Source organism: Epargyreus clarus, unplaced genomic scaffold, assembly GCF_041222505.1.
Source record: "Epargyreus clarus isolate Ecla_fem2 unplaced genomic scaffold, WU_Ecla_fem_2.2 ptg000016l, whole genome shotgun sequence".
Lineage (NCBI taxonomy): Eukaryota > Metazoa > Arthropoda > Insecta > Lepidoptera > Hesperiidae > Epargyreus > Epargyreus clarus.
This window is the reverse complement of record NW_027332224.1, coordinates 7,340,954-7,360,300: the sequence shown is the minus strand read 5'-3', so window position 1 is coordinate 7,360,300 and position 19,347 is coordinate 7,340,954. Positions and strand designations below refer to the sequence as shown.

The 19,347-nt window shown below is 36.2% G+C and overlaps 1 protein-coding gene across 2 annotated transcripts in view; it reads right to left on the bottom strand.

Moving 5' to 3' along the window:
- Window positions 1-19,347, bottom strand: part of LOC140748617 (uncharacterized) — a 40,017-nt gene that overhangs the window by 539 nt on the left and 20,131 nt on the right. Inside the window, exons 3-6 of one of the 2 annotated variants that reach the window (XM_073081461.1) lie at window positions 15,501-15,649; window positions 12,734-12,849; window positions 11,175-11,267; window positions 1,191-1,283 (exon numbers count right to left, since the gene is read on the bottom strand). In XM_073081461.1, coding sequence (XP_072937562.1) covers window positions 1,191-1,283; window positions 11,175-11,267; window positions 12,734-12,849; window positions 15,501-15,649 — 451 coding nt within the window. Of the gene's footprint in view, window positions 1-1,190; window positions 1,284-11,174; window positions 11,268-12,733; window positions 12,850-15,272; window positions 15,650-19,347 lie in introns of both variants that reach the window. The other variant, XM_073081460.1, reaches the window with a different exon arrangement.

The following is a 19,347-nucleotide window of genomic DNA, read 5'->3' as shown; positions in this document are numbered from 1 at the left end:
AAAACATTCATACTGTTAACATAGATTAGTAAAGATACTTCGCCGCCTTGAAATTGAATGAAGCCACAAACGGCTTATTTTAGTAAGTTCTTTTTTTGAATCCTTGACAAATAAAGACATCTTTAGAGAAAATTTACGAATAAATAACTAATTTACGTAATAATTAAGTAATTTACGTAATAAGTAAATAATTATTTCAATTATTTTAAGGACATTTTAGCACAGAGACGTGGCAAATCTTTTTTACGCAACTATTTCAATTCTCAAAACTGGGTACATTTTCTTGTTAGGAGTGAGTAATCTTTACTAATCTATGACTGTTTATTAAAAAATAGTGAAATCTTAACATAAATCCACGTATCCATGTATGTGAATACAAATCATGTTAAATAACGGGCTATTGCTTTTAAATGTAGTTTAGACAATCTCCTACATTTATCTACAATCCTTATCCTTACTCCTTACTAATATTATAAATCCGAAAGTAACTCTGTCTGTCTGTCTGTCTGTCTGTCTGGTTGTCTCTTCTTCACAAACCAGCCCAAACCACTGAACCGATTTTAATGAAGTTTTGTACAAAGATAGTCTGAGACCCGAGAAAGGACATAGGATAGTTTTTATCCCGGAAATCCCACGGGAAATAGGTATGGCGATCTAAAATCGATTAATCGGAGAATCGATCTTTTGGCCCCAAAACATCGATTAGTTTAATCGATATTAGTAAGGATTGAATCGTATACTATGCATTTGATCAAATGATAATCTTTAACAAAGTTGAAGGTACGTTTTATGTATGTTAGTATGTTATATTATTTTCTTTTAAACGCGGGCGAAGCCGTGGGCAAAGGGTAGTTTTTAATAAATCTCCAAAATTAATTTCGAGATTTAAAAAAAACGCAGAAACGCAAACATGAACATACATATAATTATGTATATATAGGTAAGCTTTGTAGTACATAAACGCTGTTTTCAAATTATTTATCAAATCAAAAATTAAATATAATTCATTAAAATTGAAAATAATTAATGTTATATTTGGTATATATTATAACTTAGATATGCGATATTTTACTTGGTATAATAAAGTAAAGTTTATTTTCTATTTGGCTTTATTTCCGTTGAATCACTGCGACGAGTTATAATACTTTTCGCATTCTGTCAACAGATGGCGTTACACGTTAAGATCTTACCTCTGGCTCCATACTCCTGGACCAGGGTCCCCAGCCAGGCTCCTCTTCATGGTCATAGTGGTGCTGATGCTGTGCATGCTCATAGTATATCACCTGGAACGAATGACGTTCTGAATTAGTTTAATTTGAAAGAAGCGCGGATTCCGACTTATGTAGTAGGGATGTTATGACATTTTGTTCTTTTTTAATATAGGAGTAGTAGACGAGCATGCAGTCCACCTGATGGTAAGTGGCTACTGCCGCCCATGGACATCTGTAATCAACCCCAGATAGGATGAGATATTCCTACCTGAGGTCGGCCACAGATGCGCCGCTACCCCTGAGGACTAAGCTGGAACGCCTCGGAAAAGTCTGTCTCCCTTACCACACCCTTCAAACCGGAACACAGAAGCGCCTAACACTGCTGTTATTAGGCAGAAATAGGTGTGGCGGTGGTGCCGCCGGAGTCGAACCACAAAAAGTTCTACCACCACTATAATGAATATGACACTTCGGATACCGATATCAAAAAATATTACATCCGTTTCTTTTATAATATACGTAATATTAAAACGCTCAGAAATACAATATATTCTTCCATAATTATTAACATTTACAATAATGCATCTTTATCCTCTTATTTATCACACTTCCATTATTAAAGGTATTGCAAAAATCAGTTGACTATTCATAACTCAAAGCATGACTGAATATTACAAAAATATAAAATAGAAAAGTATTTAAAAAGTTAAGTATAGTCCGCGTAAAACTGCTAGTCCGCTCTGAATATAGAAATGAATCGCGTCGCCATAGCAAGTTGTATGACTACACCTGCTCGCAACCACTTCAGAGCGGACTAGCAGTTTGGCGTAGACTATACCTAAATTATGATAAAAATGAATCAATGTGATGTGTCTGTAACAATAGGAATAGCATACGAGCATGCAGTCCTCACATTCGTATTTATAATATTAGGATTAGACATAAATTAATAAGTCTTCCGCGCTGCAGGGCTAAGCCCTTACAATTCTACTGTATATTTCTGATGTCAAACGTAGGTACATAAGTAATTGTTTAAGCCAAACCTGGCCACAGCTCCGGGCAATCCAACTCTATAATTTTGTAGCAATGACGAATTAACGTTTATTACTTTAAATAATAGACGCACTAGCTTTCCCTGCACAACCTGTATCTGATCAACTGTTATTGATGCCAGAAAGTTGCGTTTGACAACCGATTACTTATTGAATTGTGTACAAAGATACAACAGATATATGCAGTGATAGCCTAGTGGTTAAGAAATTTGACCTCTTAATCGAAGGGTCCGAGGTTCAAACTTCAAATCCCCGGAACCTCTGATTTTTCATAGTTATGTGCGTATTAGAATTATTTATCACTTGCTTAAACGGTGACGGAAAACATCGTGAGGAAACCTGCAACCCTAAGTCTTAAAAAAAAAACAGTTTTCGAAGGTTGTATGGTGTCTACCAATACACATTTGGGCAGCGCGGTGTACTATGTCCTAATCCTTCTCATTCTGAGAGGAGACCCGTGCCCAGCAGTGGGACAGTAATGAGTCGGTGATGATGATAATGAGCTACAACAGAACTTGCTTAATAGTGGATAAACAGCGAGGACACCTGCCTGAGTTATATTAATAATGTTTTTAAAGAGTAAGATGATAGAACCCTCTGTGGTTTCTTTGTAGCACCACTGACCCAATTCTGCCTCATAACAGCAGTGTTAAGCGCTGCTGTGTTCTGGTTTGAAGGGTTTGGTAAGGGAGACTTTGTTTTCTGAGATATTTCAACTTAGTACTCAGGGGTAGCGGCGTATCTATGGCCGACCTCAGGTAGGAATCTAATCGTATCTGGGGTTGATTACAGATGTCCAGCGGTAGTAGCCACTTACCATCAGGTGGACTGCATGATCGTTTGCTACTCCTATAAAGTAAAAAAGTCTCCAATCTTATTTCAGATATCGACTTACGATAGTGACTTACTATCAGGTGGATTGCATGTTCATATAGTATTTTATAAGCATATACTGGCGAATTATAAGTACAAAAAACCGCCTAGTTTCAAAATATAAACATTTTTCTAATATAGGAGCATCCCAGCGTGCAATCCACCTGATGGTAAGTGATTACAGCCGCCCATGGAAATCTGTAATCCCCAGATAGGATTAGATATTCCTACCCGAGGTTGGCCACAGATGCGCCGTTACCCCTGAAGATTAAGCTTGCACGCCTGGGAATAGTATGTCTCCCTTACCAGACCTTTCAAACCAGAACACAGCGCTTACCGCTACTGTTATGAGGCAGAAATAGGTGTGGCGGTGGCGCCGCCGGAGACGAACCACAAAGGGTTCTACCACCTTCTAGGCTTTAAAACTTCAATAATTAAGACGAATCCAACGACACCTCATATGTTACTAATGTTACCATCCGTTTAGGCTGTAATGCCAAAGAATAAGACATACATACACTCGACAAACATTACCCTCCGCCGCGTGTCACTGACACGCAAAGGAAGTGAGTCGTAGGTAAATATGTTTTATATATTAATATTCTCAGTACGCACGTCCGTCTGTGCTCAAACATAGTGCCTAATGAAATGCAAGTAGGTAATTAGCACGATCAAATATGTTTCTCTTGTCATAATTATGGTATGAAGGCATGCAGGCTACATATCTTTAAACTAACTAAATTTGTGTAAAATACATAGATTGATCACTCCTAACAAGAAAGTGTTACAAGTTTTTAGAATTGAATTGCGTAAAAAAGTGTTGCCACGTCTCCGTTCTAAAACGTCTCTAAATAATGAAATACTTATTATTACGTAAATTACGTAATATTAGTTATTCATGCGTAAATGTTTTTTGTCAATAATCCAAACAATAAATAATAAAATCATCCTTTTGTGGCTTCATTCAATTTCAAGGCGGTGAAGTACCTTTCTGTTTTACTTATCAAAACTAACTAATAATATAATATATATAACGGTTTGTCGTGAAGTGTTGTACACATGTTGTCAAGGGTCCACAAAAGTACCTTTAATCCCGACAAAAAGTACCTACTGTTCGCGAGGGATAGAATATCAGCAATTAAAAAATGATACGTCAGTGTGAACATCGGCCTCTCGATCGGAGAGTCCGAGGTTCAAATCCTGTCACGCACCTATCTATTCAAAGTAATATGCGTCAATGTAAATAATCACTTGCTTAAACGGCGAAGGAAAACATCGTTAGAAAACGCACCCCTTAGATTTTCAAAGTTATGTGCGTATTAGAAATTAATTATCACTTGCTTAAACGGTGAACACATCGTGAGGAAAGAGTTGTTAAAATAAGTTCTGACGTGTGTGAAATTCAATCTGAGTGAGTTTGCATCACGACCCGCGTGGCGGAGCGGCCACCATACCGGTCCGACGCGCAAAGGGTCCCGGGTTCGACCCCGGCCAGACAGATATCTAAATGATGAATTTAGATTTCTGTTTCTGGGTCTGGGTGTTTGTGTATTTGTCTATGTGTGTGTCCATGGCACCCACGACACAGAATCCTAGTGTGGGGCTGTGAGTGCAGAAAGCGTTTATTTAAAAAAAAAACTGAGTGAGTGACTTTGCATCATTTCTTTACCAAGTTCATTTCGCACTTTGCACGTAGTACAAATGTAGTAATTTTCATTCACCCTACTGACACCTCAATTCACTTTCACGGAGTGACCTCTGGTGGCCTAGTAACGCGGTCTCAATATAGATAAACTTCGCTCCCACACCATCAACTTATTCCCACTGCTGGGCACAATATGAAAGATTGACACCACAAAGTTGCCTAGTAAGTATCGCATGGCAAAAATACTGCCAATATAATAATTTTATTATTTGTTTTCGTTAAAAGGTGGCAGAACCCTTTGTGGTTCGACTCCGGCGGCCCCACCGCCACACCTATTTCTGCCTAATAACAGTGTTAAGCGCTGCTGTGTTCTGGTTTGAAGGGAGTCGTAAAGAGACATAACTTCCGAGGCGTTCCAGCTTAGTCCTCAGGGGTAGCGGCGCATCTGTAGCCGACCTCTGATAAGAATATAATTCTATCTGGCGTTGATTACAGTTGTCCATGAGCGGCAGTAGCCACTTACCATCAGGTGGAATGCATCAAATCAAATCAAATCAAATCAAAAACATCTTTATTTGCCAAATAAGGTACAAAACTCTGGTTTAATCTGTCCTAAGATACAAAAATCCTCTTATTTTACCATTACGGCGTGCAAATATGGTTATAAACTTAATTTTATGTTAACTTACTTTGTTTTGATCGTACAACACAATCATGCTCGTATATTATTAAAAAAATGATTAAAGAAAAATTTTAATGCCTTGAATGAAGCAAATCTATTCTATCTTAACGACCAATCACAACTTTGAACTAATCTTAAGATTGACACAATACCAAGATTACACTTTTCACAGTATTATAACTATGTTAGACAATTATACTTTTCACAGGCCCACAGTATGATACCTCATTGTCATGTCGTACACTGCGTGACGAATGAAAGTATAATCTTTAATAACGACACTCGACACTTATCACTGAATGTATATAAAGTGTGTCGTACACTTGCTTTCATATTAATTGCTGGTTTATTACGGTTTTGGTAGGGTTGCCAAAAGTTTGTTACAATTATTTCCTAAAAGCAAATGGATTTTTTTTTTAAAATCTGAGATTAAATATGGCAATTAAAGTAATAAAAAAATCATTGAATCAGTTAGTGTAAATCATAAAAAATGTAGTATTATAATAATTACACAATGAAGTCATAAAATAGTCCGTTTCTTCTAATTTGGATTAAAACTGCTCATAAAATAGTTCGTTTCTTCTAATTTGGATTAAAACTGCTCATAAAATAGTCCCTTTCTTCTAATTTGGATTAAAACTGCTCATAAAATAGTCTGTTTCTTCTAATTTGGATTAAAACTGCTCATAAAATAGTCTGTTTCTTCTAATTTGGATTAAAACTGCTCATAAAATAGACCGTTTCTTCTAATTTGGAATAAAACTGCTCATAAAATAGTATGTTTCTTCTAATTTGGATTAAAACTGCTCATAAAATAGTCCCTTTCTTCTAATTTGGATTAAAAATATAATTTATCTCTACAATTTCTGTAGTCGGAGCGATAAATTATTAAAAGATGGCCGCGCCCGGGACTGCATATGTATTTGCCGCCATCGTCGGGAAAAAACGGTCGTCCTATTTAACCTTTTATTGATTTTGCCGCATCCTAAACGTGCCGCCTAGAGACGAAACTGAGTTTCCTGTATAAAAAAAAGTATTAAATAATACGTAAAACCTAATTTTGCCGCCCCATGACGGGGCGCCCGGGGTGGAGTAAATTTGATAGTAAAAAACCAAATCTGTTGTGATAGAAACTAATATGATTTGCAAGGAGAGAAAATAAATGCTATGGAGTGATTATTGTCGCGATTTTATAAAAAAAAAACTTTATATTGATAATATTTCGGATTACTTAATTAGCAGTTGCATAATATATTTTTAGGTTGAATTACAACCAACAGTTAATTTGTAGTTGACACTTTTCCTCCTCACAATTTCATAAAAATCCTTTAAAAAGTAATAGAAAAGTGTTGCGTTAATTATTTTCAAAAAGCAAGTGCCAACCCTAATCAATATTGCCGAATGTTTGATACTTTCATTCGTTGGAGAAACTAACATACATGCATTAACCAATTTATATACACTGTATATAGTGAAAGTACTTAAATAGACATCATCTACATAATTTTAAATTATTTAAGCATGAAATTGATTTTCTATGGTTAAGTTAGTTATCTACTAAAATATCTATATATTTTTTATGAAATTAGTAATTGCTAAATGATAAAAACTGGTATGTTTCAACCGTGGTACCAACGTCACACCTATTTTTCATCATCATCAACGCATTACTGTCCCACTGTTGTGCACGGGTCTCCTCTCAGAATGGGAAGGATTAGGCCATAGTCCACCGCGCTGGCCAAGTGCGTATTGGTAGATTTTATTAAGGTTTAATAGATAAAGCGAAAAACGTCTAAAATAGGTTCTTGTACGACGGTCGTCATACAAACCCATTTATTCTCAACTTTTTATTTTAATATTTGGTGTAATAGCGGCCACCGTTATTCATATTCTATAAAAAAACTCGCTGACCCGACAAACGTTGTGTTGCCATATAAATAAAAAAATGTTAAGGGTGAACAACCCTTATCACTTAGGGGTATGAAAAATAGATAGTAGCCGATTCTCAGACCTACTGAATATGCATATAAAAATTGGTGAAAATCGGTAAAGCCGTTTCGGAGGAGTGCGGTAACTAACATTGTGACATGAGCATTTTATATCTATATATATAAGTTAATACGAGTATATATAAGGAAAACAGCGGTTTCTTTTGTGATGACCCCCATTTATTTTCAACTTTTTTATTTCTAGTATTTGTTGTTATACCGGCCTCCGTTATACATACTCTGTAAAAAAACAAGTGTCAATCTAATACGGTTCAAGAGATATAGCTTTGTGACAGACGGACAGCAAAGGGTTAGTAATAGGGTTCCGTTTTTACCCTTTGGGCATGGAACCCTTAGAAAAAAAAAAAGTGTGTGTGTGTCAGCTACGACGCACGATTGGAGTTTACTCCTTACGAATGATAATTATGATATATATCGAATAGAAAAAAGGGTAGGTAAATGAACGCATCTGCTAAAATGATAAGAGAAACAAACATATATCTGTAATTATTCGGATTATTTATATAACTTCAATAATGCGTATTACATAAAGTATGTTACAAAATAATATAAAATAGCGCCATCTAGTGGCAAGTTTTATAAATTGTAAGTTTGCAAGTTTATCAATCTATGTATTTTGGTTCCAAATATTATAATGGTAACTTAATATAATTGTTTATATTAAAGTAAATTTTAATATAATATAATTATATATATATTTAAAACAATGTTAAACGTTTTATAACTTAAAACTTAATAATTATAATTTCTTTGCCATCTATAAAATATCCTTGTTGCAATTTACGGATGAAATTTATATGAGACTCAATAAACATGTTATTATATGTAATTTAGATTGTTTCTGAATGTTTTATAATTCTAGATTTCATTTAAAACGTATTGCTAATTTTATATAACTTATTTTGAACATAATTCATTAGCAATAATTCTGTAATAAATATTAAATAATACTGTTTTGATTTTGCCCGTTTATCGTTGATAGATGGTGCTGATCAATAATGCATCCATTTTTATAAGTTAAATTAATATATCAGTAACTTACAAAAGCCTCTTTATGTTAAAAACTTATTTTGCTAATATTATATCTTATTCAATTGCTTATTGATTTTATATGTTACTCTTCTTTAAAAACGTTCTTAAAAGATTGTTAATCATATTATGGCGCCAATGTTCATATTTTTCACAGTGTTTATAAATGATCAAACCTATAACTTAATTTATGCAAAAATGTAAACAAATTAGTTAATGACGTTTTAATGTTTTATATATTGCTAATTATTTTTATTGTAATAATTACTTTCATATGGGATTTGAACTTACTGTATTTTAAATTAATAAAAGCACTCTTGATTCATATTTTGGTTACCGTTACGCCTCAACTTTTCGTGTTACACTTGATTTTACTCCTCATAAAATTTCCGTACCGGGCCTTATAACTCAAATCGTTTCTTAAGGAGTAAACTCCAATAAACTCCAATAAACGCAGCATGACATTTGGGAATGACAAAAAAGCAGACGTTTTCTGCTTTCTTGTCATCCCCAAAAATTTTGCTGTCGGAATCGAATCCGGATATTTGTGTTAGATAATTATAAAAACTGTTCTGGTCAATGCGTATCCAAAGATGAAAAGATAATGTTAAGTGAAAATTTTAACATCGCAATTAACATTATAAGACTGAAAACAAGATTAACATTTAATTAACATAATGTTAACACATTTTCACTCTGTAGAAACTTTGTTAATTTACAATTAACTTTAAATTTTCTAATCTAATCTAAGTAAAACGAGCATGCAGTCCACCTGATGGTAAGTTACTGCCGTTTGGACATCTGTTATCAACCCCAGATAAGATTAGATTTCTACCTATCTGAGGTCGGCCACAGATGCGCCGCTACCCCTGAGGACTTTGGAACGCCTTGGATAATTATGTCTCCCTTACAACACCCTTCAAACCAGAACACAGCAGCACTTAACACTGCTGTTATGAGGCAGAAATAGCTGCAGATGCGCCGCTACCCCTGAGGACTAAGTTGGAACGCCTCGGATAAGAATGTCTCCCTTTTTACACCATAATACGGGTTTAATAATTGCCTTCCCAATACAATTGAAACCAACTAACGTGTCCTCCGAAGCGCTTGAAAACCACCAGCGGTCACCCATCCCACTTCCAACCGGACGCAACATTGCTTAACTTTACCACCAATATTACTAAACGTATCCTCCGAAACGCCTGAAACCACTAGCGGGCACCCATCCAAATTCCGACCGCAACCGACTTTGCTTAATATTACCTTCAATATTACTAGTAAAATTTCGATTTAAGCCGTCATCCATCTAATTTGCAATATTTAAATAATGTATAATTATCACGTAATAGTATATTAAACTAATTAATTAAACAAATCTATATGGAACTTCCCGTCGGCCTAGAATGTTCAATCGTGGTCAGCAATGTCATTAAGAATTCTGTTTTCAAGTATAAATTACGGCCTACGGTCCTAGGTTCTAATCACACGCACTTAGAAGTTATAAGCGTATTAGCATAAGAAATAAATTATTACTTGATTTTTTTTATTGTCAAATGAGTGTAAAGTCGGCGATTACTCATGTAGCTAAATGAATTATGTTATGTAAATAAACTAGCTGACCCGGCAAATGTTGTATTTCCATATAAATAAAAAAATGTTAAGGGTGAACAACCCTTATCACTTAGGGGTATGAAAAATAGATAGTAGCCGATTCTCAGACCTACTGAATAGGCATCTAATATTTGGTGTAAATCGGTAAAGCCGTTTCGGAGGAGTACGGTAACTAACATTGTGACACGAGAATTTCATATATAACTGGCTAATTGCGAACCGAACATATTTTGTGAAAACTTTAAAATGTGTGTTATTTTATGGTCCAACACATAAATTGATGAATACCTGTGTTCCGTTTTTATTTTAATGTAATATTTTAGTAGTTATTGTTATAGTGGCCATAGATGTTATACACCTGGCCATAGGCCATAGATCTGTTACAAAATATTTTAAGTATCTATCTATTTAGATTCAAGACATATAATTCTGTGACAGACGGACAGACAGCGGAGTCTTAATAATAGTGTCCCGTTTTTACCCTTAGGGTACGGAACCCTAAAAAGTAGAAAAGAAGGTTTATCTTTGGATAAGAAGATATGATACTGCCCCTGAGATTTTTGAACCGCCTAAAAAATATATTTTTACCATAAAGTTAACAGTAAATAAATAACTTTACAATACAAAAGTCCACCTCAACTTTAGCAATTAAAGTGGTTTTAATTATGTGCTCTCAAGATCCAGTTTTTAATTAATACAATTATACTACTTCTTGTAATTAAAGAAGATTACGATTAAGTATTGAGATTAGATATAACATGTTTTCATAAAGATTGAAGAATCCTTTGTGGTTCGACTCCGGCAGCACAAGCCACACCTATTTCTGCCTCATAACAGCAGTGTTAAGCGCTGCTGTGTTCTGGTTTGAGGGATGTGGTAAGGGAGATACTTTTCCGAGGCATTCCAGCTTAGTCTTCAGGGATAGAAACGCATTTGAGACTAATCTCAGGTAGGAATCTAATCTTATCTGGGGTTGATTACAGATGTCCATAACCGACAATCACTTATCAGGTGGACTGCATGCTCGTCTGCTACTTCTATATTATAAAAAAGTTACCTTACCTTCTGAGGCTGTTGATGCTTGTGCTTCAGCTCCACCCAGAACCTTGCCAGGTTAATAGCAAGGCCAATCAGAGCGATGATGAAGAATTTCACCTGGAAAATAAAAATATATTATACAACTGGTAATTAGTATTTTTTTTTCTTTGTATAAAGTACCAAGTGACTAATAGGTACTTTATATTAATTACGATCTACCCTAATTTATGACTAATGAGTAATTCTACGCTAACTTAAACTGCTAAATAATCATATAATGAAGGTGGCGTCCTCTGACACTGCACTTCTTTGTTTTAACACATAAGGGAGTAGACACATTGTTCTTGCGTACTATAATATTCACTTATCACTATTTCACTAACACTACACTGTGTCATATCACAAGCTCAAAGGGTTTGGTCCAAAAATTGGTAATTAGTATAAAAAAATGGTAATTAGTATAAAAAAATATTATTTAAAAATTGCTGGATAACTGAGTTACATATGAGGCGGCCTTAGTCCTCAGTGGCAACGCATATGAACGGCTTCAGGTAGAACCTCGTGTTTATTGTCCCTGTAGTCCCAGGACTAGAATAGGGCTACGGTACACCCTACCTGTCGTAAGAGGTGACTAAAAGGGGGCTTCCGGGGTTGCGGGCGGCAAGAGTGGGAGCTCTAACCGTCCAGCAAGCGACCCCGGCAAGTTGGGCGGTATGTGTCGTCGCATAGCGTCGTGAACACCAAATGGTGTGTGAGGAGCAAAAAGTGCTCCCTAAGGGCAGAGCCCGATCGGGGCATCGCGCTTGCAGGACTTCGGTTGCGTTCCGTCGGAGATCTCGGAGTTCTCCAACAAGCGTTGAGGACCGCCACCGGGTTTTAGTGTGGTAAAAATCCCACATAACCTGCGTCGCTCCCGCATGGTCGGGTTGAAGGTTTCCCCCTCGTAAAGAAAAAAAGGGTAGAACACACACACACTTTCTACACTCACAGCCCCACACTAGGATTCCCTGTGTCATGGGTGCCATGCACACACACAAAGAATACACAAACACACAGACCCAGAAACAGAAATCTAATCATCATTTAGATATCTGTCTGGCCGGGAATCGAACTCGGGACCCTCTGCGCGTCAGACCAGTATGGTAACCGCTCCGCCACGCGGGTCGTTCACCTGGGTTCAACCCATATATTGAGTTGGTTACAGATATCTATGGGTAACAGTGCCTTACCATCAGGTGGCCTATATATTTGCTACATCTACATTTGAAGGTGGTAGAACCCTTTGTGGTTCGACTCCGGCGGCACCACCGCCACACCTATTTCTACCTAATAACTGCAGTGTTAGGTGCTGCTGTGTTCCGGTTTGAAGGGTGTGGTAAGGGAGAAAGACTTTTCCGAGGCATTCCAGCTTAGTCCTCAGGGGTAGCGGCGCATCTGTGGCCGACCTCAGGTAGGAATATCTAATCCTATCTGGGGTTTATTACAGATGTCCATGGGCGGCAGTAGCCACTTACCATCAGGTGGACTGCATGCTCGTCTGCTACTCTTTTATTATAAAAAAAAAAAAAAAGCTAAAATCTTACCTGAAGCTTAAAGGATAATATCTGGAGTAAGGTTCCGATCTTGGCTTTCAACACAGCACCCAGGATCAAGAGTTTGAGGATCGCCTTCTTCTTCTTCTTCTTTTTGCCTCTTTGTTCTAGAAATTGATTAATTAATTTTCAATATTTATATTTAAACACAGTCGAAAATAGAACCTACTACTTTTTGAAATCGGTTAATAAAAGGAAAATATACTAATAATATTTTTCTATACAATATTTTGACACATATGGTCTAATATAAATAAGTTAATACGCATAGTCTTCTATATTGAGTATCTTAACTGACACGACACGCGTCTGACACGCTCTATGCCTGTAAGTAAACCTTACCGGCATGTCTAAAACAATATTTGTTTCTCAGTAATGCCTAATATGAGTGAGGTTAAGTTGAGGTAAAAATATGAAAATTTAAATAAAAATATAAAATGTGTACATACTCGTAGTGAAGAGTTGTTTTATTCCGAAAATATTTAAAGAACCTATCAGACAGATTTTTTGAAAATACTCGCACAATAAATAAACGATAAAGCAGCAATAGGCTATAAAAATAATGGAACATGAAAAGTAATTTGAAAAACAAATAAAAAACCCTTTAAACACATTTCGAAGTACTAGCAAATTGTTTTTAAATGACTTGAAATAAAAATTCTGACCATTGACTCCCTATGAATTTACTCAAAATAAAATATGCACGTGCAATATATGTAAATCACGTGCAATATAATAAACAAACCACTTTCCATAATATTATTAAAGAAAATATTACATATGAGCACTATCTGAATGTACAAACTATTTTTACAAGTTTAGTTCAGTTTTTTTATAAAAAATCTCGAGTAAGTAATAAAAAAATGACTAGGTTTTGACATTATAACATTCAAATTTACTTAAAATGCAATATGCACGTGCAATATGAATCACCGGCAATATAATATATATCATGCAATATAATGTCTATTTACTACTCAATATAAAACATTTCTCTTTTTATAATCCTATTATATAGAAACTATTACATACAAGGACTAAAATTATTATAGAAATCACTTTCACAAATCAGTTTTTTTAATTTCGTTCAAAAAAGAAACCTAAATTAATAATTTAAAAAAAGTCTGAGTATGTTTTGACATAAATAACATTCAAATGTCTGTATGAAAAAATGGTTCTCTTAATTTTTGTGTTAAATAACTTTACTTACATTACTTGAATAATTAGTTAGTTAATACAAAAAGTAAGCCTGTGTGTACAACGTAATATTTAAATTAAAAAATAAATGAACTTATCTATCTACATTTATATATCTAAAAATCCGGCAATATCATTAACAAAAATAACTTAAAATTCAATATGAAAAAGTCAGGCAATATTCTTAAGAAATTCTTTGAAATAAAATCTATATATTTTATTAAATATTTTAAGGAATTCTTTGTAAGGCCTACTAAAAACAAGACATAAAACTTTCAAAAAGAAAATCATGCATGCTATATATGCAAACCATGCTCATGCTTAAAATTCAAGTCGTTTACCGATCACTTTCACTCCGTTCCGTGAATTGGAACTATCAATAAATATGCTAAAACGAAAACATATATTTTAAGTATCAAACATTGCGTAAATATTGCCAAAAGTATTTTAATAGCGGCGATTTGTTAGCGTTTTCGCAGCGGATACGTTGCGTGATAGCAACGAGGACGCTCCGTGTCATTTCATAGTTTTATATGCTGGAAATGGTCTTGTGCCCATAAATATTTGTAACTAAAGAAACTTCTAAAGAGTTGATGCTTTACTTTGAGGACTAAGTTGGAATGCCTCATGCTTTGTTAAAGACAAATGGCCGTGAGCCCATGAATATTTGTAACTAAAGAATCTCATAAAGAGTTGATGCTTTACTTTGAGGACTAAGTTGGAATGCCTCATGCTTTGTTTAGAGACAAATGGTCGTGTGCCCATGACTATTTGTAACTAAAGAAACTCATAAAGAGTTGATTCTTTACTTTGAGGACTAAGTTGGAATGCCTAATGATTTGTTTAGAGACAAAAACAACGCTACTGAAATTGGTATTACCGCTCATAGACATTTGTAACCAACTCAAATAAAACAAGATGTTCTCTATAGGAAGATCCGTTTCTTGTTTTGAGAACTAAATTAGATCCCCTGCTGCTTCATTTAGAGAACACAGTAACATTAGCGCTGTAAAGATAATGTTGTAATGGTGAAACTGAAAGATTTTCAATAATGACAATCAAACATATCGTTACTGGAAAGGCTAATGGTCTTGCATGCAAATGTGATTCTTTGTGTGTTAGACTTTAAGCCTTTTTAGTGACGATATTATGTCAAACTTCGTTGATTTAGGATTCCATTACTCGTTTACTTTAGGTGATGCTTAAAGTCCTTAATTACCATCTTAGTTGGTGATATATTCTTGTGTGCTAAGCAACCGCCTAACATTTAGGCCAAACACTTAGGAATAACTCAAAATCTACATCTAACTAATCATGCGAAACCACAACCAACCTTCGAAGGAACTCTTATCAGCTATCCCATTCTCCGAGTTGTCACTCTCAATCGCATGCTCTGCCACAGCATCCAGGGCCTTCTCCCCTAAATTCCACACATCTGTCAGGATCCCCCTGCCCTTCCGAGCCCCTGGAACCTTAACATCATCAGATTTAAAATTGTCATTCTCATTCTTCCCAATAACCCAAGACTGTACGTCGCTTGCGTCGGATTTGAACCCGCGACCTTTCTCCATCGGCATCATCGATGGCTGGACCAGGTGGATCCTGGGTGGCTTCTGCTTCTTTTTCTTCATCTTCTTCTTGTCAGACCCTGTGGATATCGTGATGCTGTCAATGCCTCCACCACCACTGTCGTGCTTCTTTGCTAGGGACCTGGAAAAGAAGAAACAGTTTCAGACAGGTCAGGGTATCCTAATAAAGTAGAAGTAGGATACGAGCAAGCAGTCCACCTGATTGTAAGTGGCTACTGCTGCACATGGACATTTGCAATCAACCCCAGATAAGATGATAGGAAGATTCCTACTTGATCTTGACCACCGATGCGTATCCATAAGGACTAAGTTGGAACGCCTTGGGAAAGTACGACTCCCTTACCACACCCTTCAAACCAGAACACAGCAGCGCTTAACACTGCTGCTGCTTAAATATGCTGGATTTGAATTTACTGATGTAGCCTATAATTATCTTGCAGGTTTTGTAAGATAGAGTTAGTACACCTCTATCGGGGAGGTACCACCACGACATCCATTTTTAGCGTGAAGCCGTTCTGCGTTTTGTGAAAGGGTTCGACGACCCACGTGGCGGAGCGGCCACCATACCGGTCCGACGCGCAGAGGGTCCCGGGTTCGATCCCCGGCCAGACAGATATCTAAATGATGAATTTAGATTTCTGTTTCTGGGTCTGGGTGTTTGTGTATTTGTCTATGTGTGAGTCCATGGCACCCACGACACAGGGAATCCTAGTGTGGGGCTGTGAGTGTAGAAAGCGTTTGTTTATTATTTTATAAAGGGTGGTTAACAGCTGACTTATATAAGACTCGTGATAGCCTTATGATTGAAACTTGAAACTCGACCTCTTGATCAAAGGGTCCGAGGTTCAAATCTCAGGCACCTCTGATTTTTAAAAGTTATGAGCATATTTTAAATTATTTATCACTTGCTTTAACGATGAAGGAAAACATTGTGAGGAAACCTGCGTGAACTCAAGAGATCCTAAAAAAAAGGTTCTCAAAGGTATGTTAACTCCACCAATACGCAATTGTCCAGCGCGGTGGACTATGGCCTAATCCTTCTTATTCTGAGACCCTTTCCCAGCAGTGGAAGGTGCAGCAGCTGCAGTACTAAGTCTGCTTTGTCCAGCAGACTTAGTACTGCAGCTTTTGCAGTCAGAAGAATTAGACAGTTAACAGACATCCCCACTGCCAGGCTTGTCTATTTCAGTTACTTTCACAGCATTATGTCTTATGGCATTCTGCTGTGGGGTAGTGCTGCTGACATAGACTCTATCTTTACTATTCAAAAAAGAGCAATAACCATAACTTTAATACTAGAAATAGAAATAAATTAGCAATTCCTAAACATACATTATGCAAGGTGGCTAGATCTTTCATGGGTAACTGTATTCGCTACTACAATAAAATACCCGACCACATTTTGAATCTCACAGAAAAAAAGTTCAAACATGTCGTTAAACAAACGCTATGTAAAAAAGCGTACTATAAACTAAGTGATTATTTGACTGACAAAACGGTGTGGTCTGAAGTAGTTCCAGCTCCACATGTACCATTAGGTTAAGTTTAACATTGTAAAATCCATTTTTTTTAAAATATGTGTGTTATGGAGTTTCTTTCGCCGCTTCTTCTCCATAACGAAACACCTTGTGAAGTGGTGGTAGTTTGACATTTAAAAAGTGCTCTGTAAAGAACCTATTTTGAATTTAAAAAAATTGATTTGATTTGAAGCAGTGGGTTAATGACGAACAATTGTCAATTTTCGATCTTTGGTAAGCAAAGCATTGGATAGGTTGATTTATTAATAAAGGAAAATAGTCTTCGAGTTGCAACGCATGTCTGGCTTTAAGTAGAACCTACTCCATATGTAGTTGTTACTGTAAGTTTGTTTGTTAATTGATTTCCATAAAAATGTATTACATTACGTTTTATTACTCAATTTCTCCAAAACGAGGTTGTGTTAACAAGAGAGATTATTTACTTTGTAGTGTCAAATACTCTTACTTGTGTGTTTAAGAGAGATTTCCCGAAGAGTGAGGTCACCTCTAGGTGTCTTTAGTATTAAAATCATCATTATAATCAACCCATTACTGTCCCACTGCTGGGCACGGGTCTCCTCTCAGAATGAGAAGGATTAGGTCATAATCCACCGCGCTGGACAAGTGCGTATTGGTAGACATCACATACCTTTAAGATCTTTTTTTATAAATTCTCTCAGGTGCAGGTTTCCTCACGATGGTTTCTTTCACTGTTTAAGCAAGTGCTAATTAATTTCTAATACGCACATAACATTGTGTTAAAATAACATAATCATACTTAATAAGCATATCAATATATATTATAAGTGTCCAGAAAATCTCTGCTAAACTATACCCTTCAAACCAGAACACAGCTGTTTATACTGCTGTTATAAGTTTTTTATATATAATATAGGAGTAGCAGACGAGCATGCAGTCCACCTGATGGTAAGTGTCTACTGCCGCCCATATACTTTTATAATCAACCCCAGATAAGATTAGTTTTCCACTTAAGGTCGGCCACAGATGCGCCGCTACTCCTTGAGTACTAAGCTGGAATGCCTCGTTAAAGTATGTCTCCATTACCACACCCTTCAAACCAGAACACGGCAGCGCTTAATACTGCTGTTATGAGGCAGAAATAGGTAGAGGTTTCAACATGTAGGTTTCCCCCGATTATGTGAAAAGTTGACGCTACCTAAGTAAAGGATTTTTCCCACAATTAACAGATGTCGCTACTGGTGTAGTGAAAGTGTGTGGCATGCGGACGCGGTTCGATGACCGGGTCAAGTCATGTCGGAGTCAAAGCGATCAGTAATTGATAAGGAAATAATATTACGTTTGTCTGACTCATGGATAGCTAAAACTTTGTTAAAAAGCTTTCTATATGAGCCTAATACTAGAATAATAAATCTATCTAAATTTTGCTTACCAAAGACTGAAAAATAACTAGTATGAAAAAAATAACAAATTATTGCGTGATAAAGTCGGATAGATTAATTATTAGTAAGACTATATTTGTGTGAAGGTGGTAGAACCCTTTGTGGTTCAACTCCGGCGGCACCACCACCACACCTGTTTGCCTCATAACTGCAGTGTTAAGCGCTGCTGTGTTCCGGTTTGAAGGGTGTGGTAAGGAAGACATACTTCCGAGGCGTTCCAGCTTAGTCCTCAGTATAGCAAGTATCTGTGGCCGACCTCAGGTAGGAATATCTAATCCTATCTGGGGTTGATTACAGATGTCCATGGGCGACAGTAGCCACTTACCATCAGGTGGACTGCATGCTCGTCTACTACTCCTATATTATAAAAAGTCTGTAGTTAATTACAGATGTCCAAAAGTAACTTTTTTTATGTATGTAAAATTTAAAAATATACGGTTTAATATAAATAAAAGCATAGCTTTGATATAATATGTTGTACTAACAACATATTATTATGTCAAAAGCAATGTAAGGCGCGGAAGCTCCCAGTAATTTATAATATACTAGTGGTGCCCGCGGCTTCGCCCGCATTTTAAAGAAATAATATGACATACATAAAACGGAAAATTTGTACCTGCATTGGAATGACAGTGGTGCCATCTGTCGAAAATTGGTCTTACCAACTCCCAAACCTTCGTGGGCTCTTGGACAACAACTTTGCTAAAGATCATCACTTGATCAAATGCATTGTTTCCGATTCTATAACTACTTACGAATTAAAAATTAATTAAAAAACCCTTTTCCCATGGACTAAATTGTGAATTTAAACCATTCTCAAGGCCCCTTGAACACACACAACAAATTTCATCAAAATCAGTCCAGTCGTTTAGGAGGAGTTC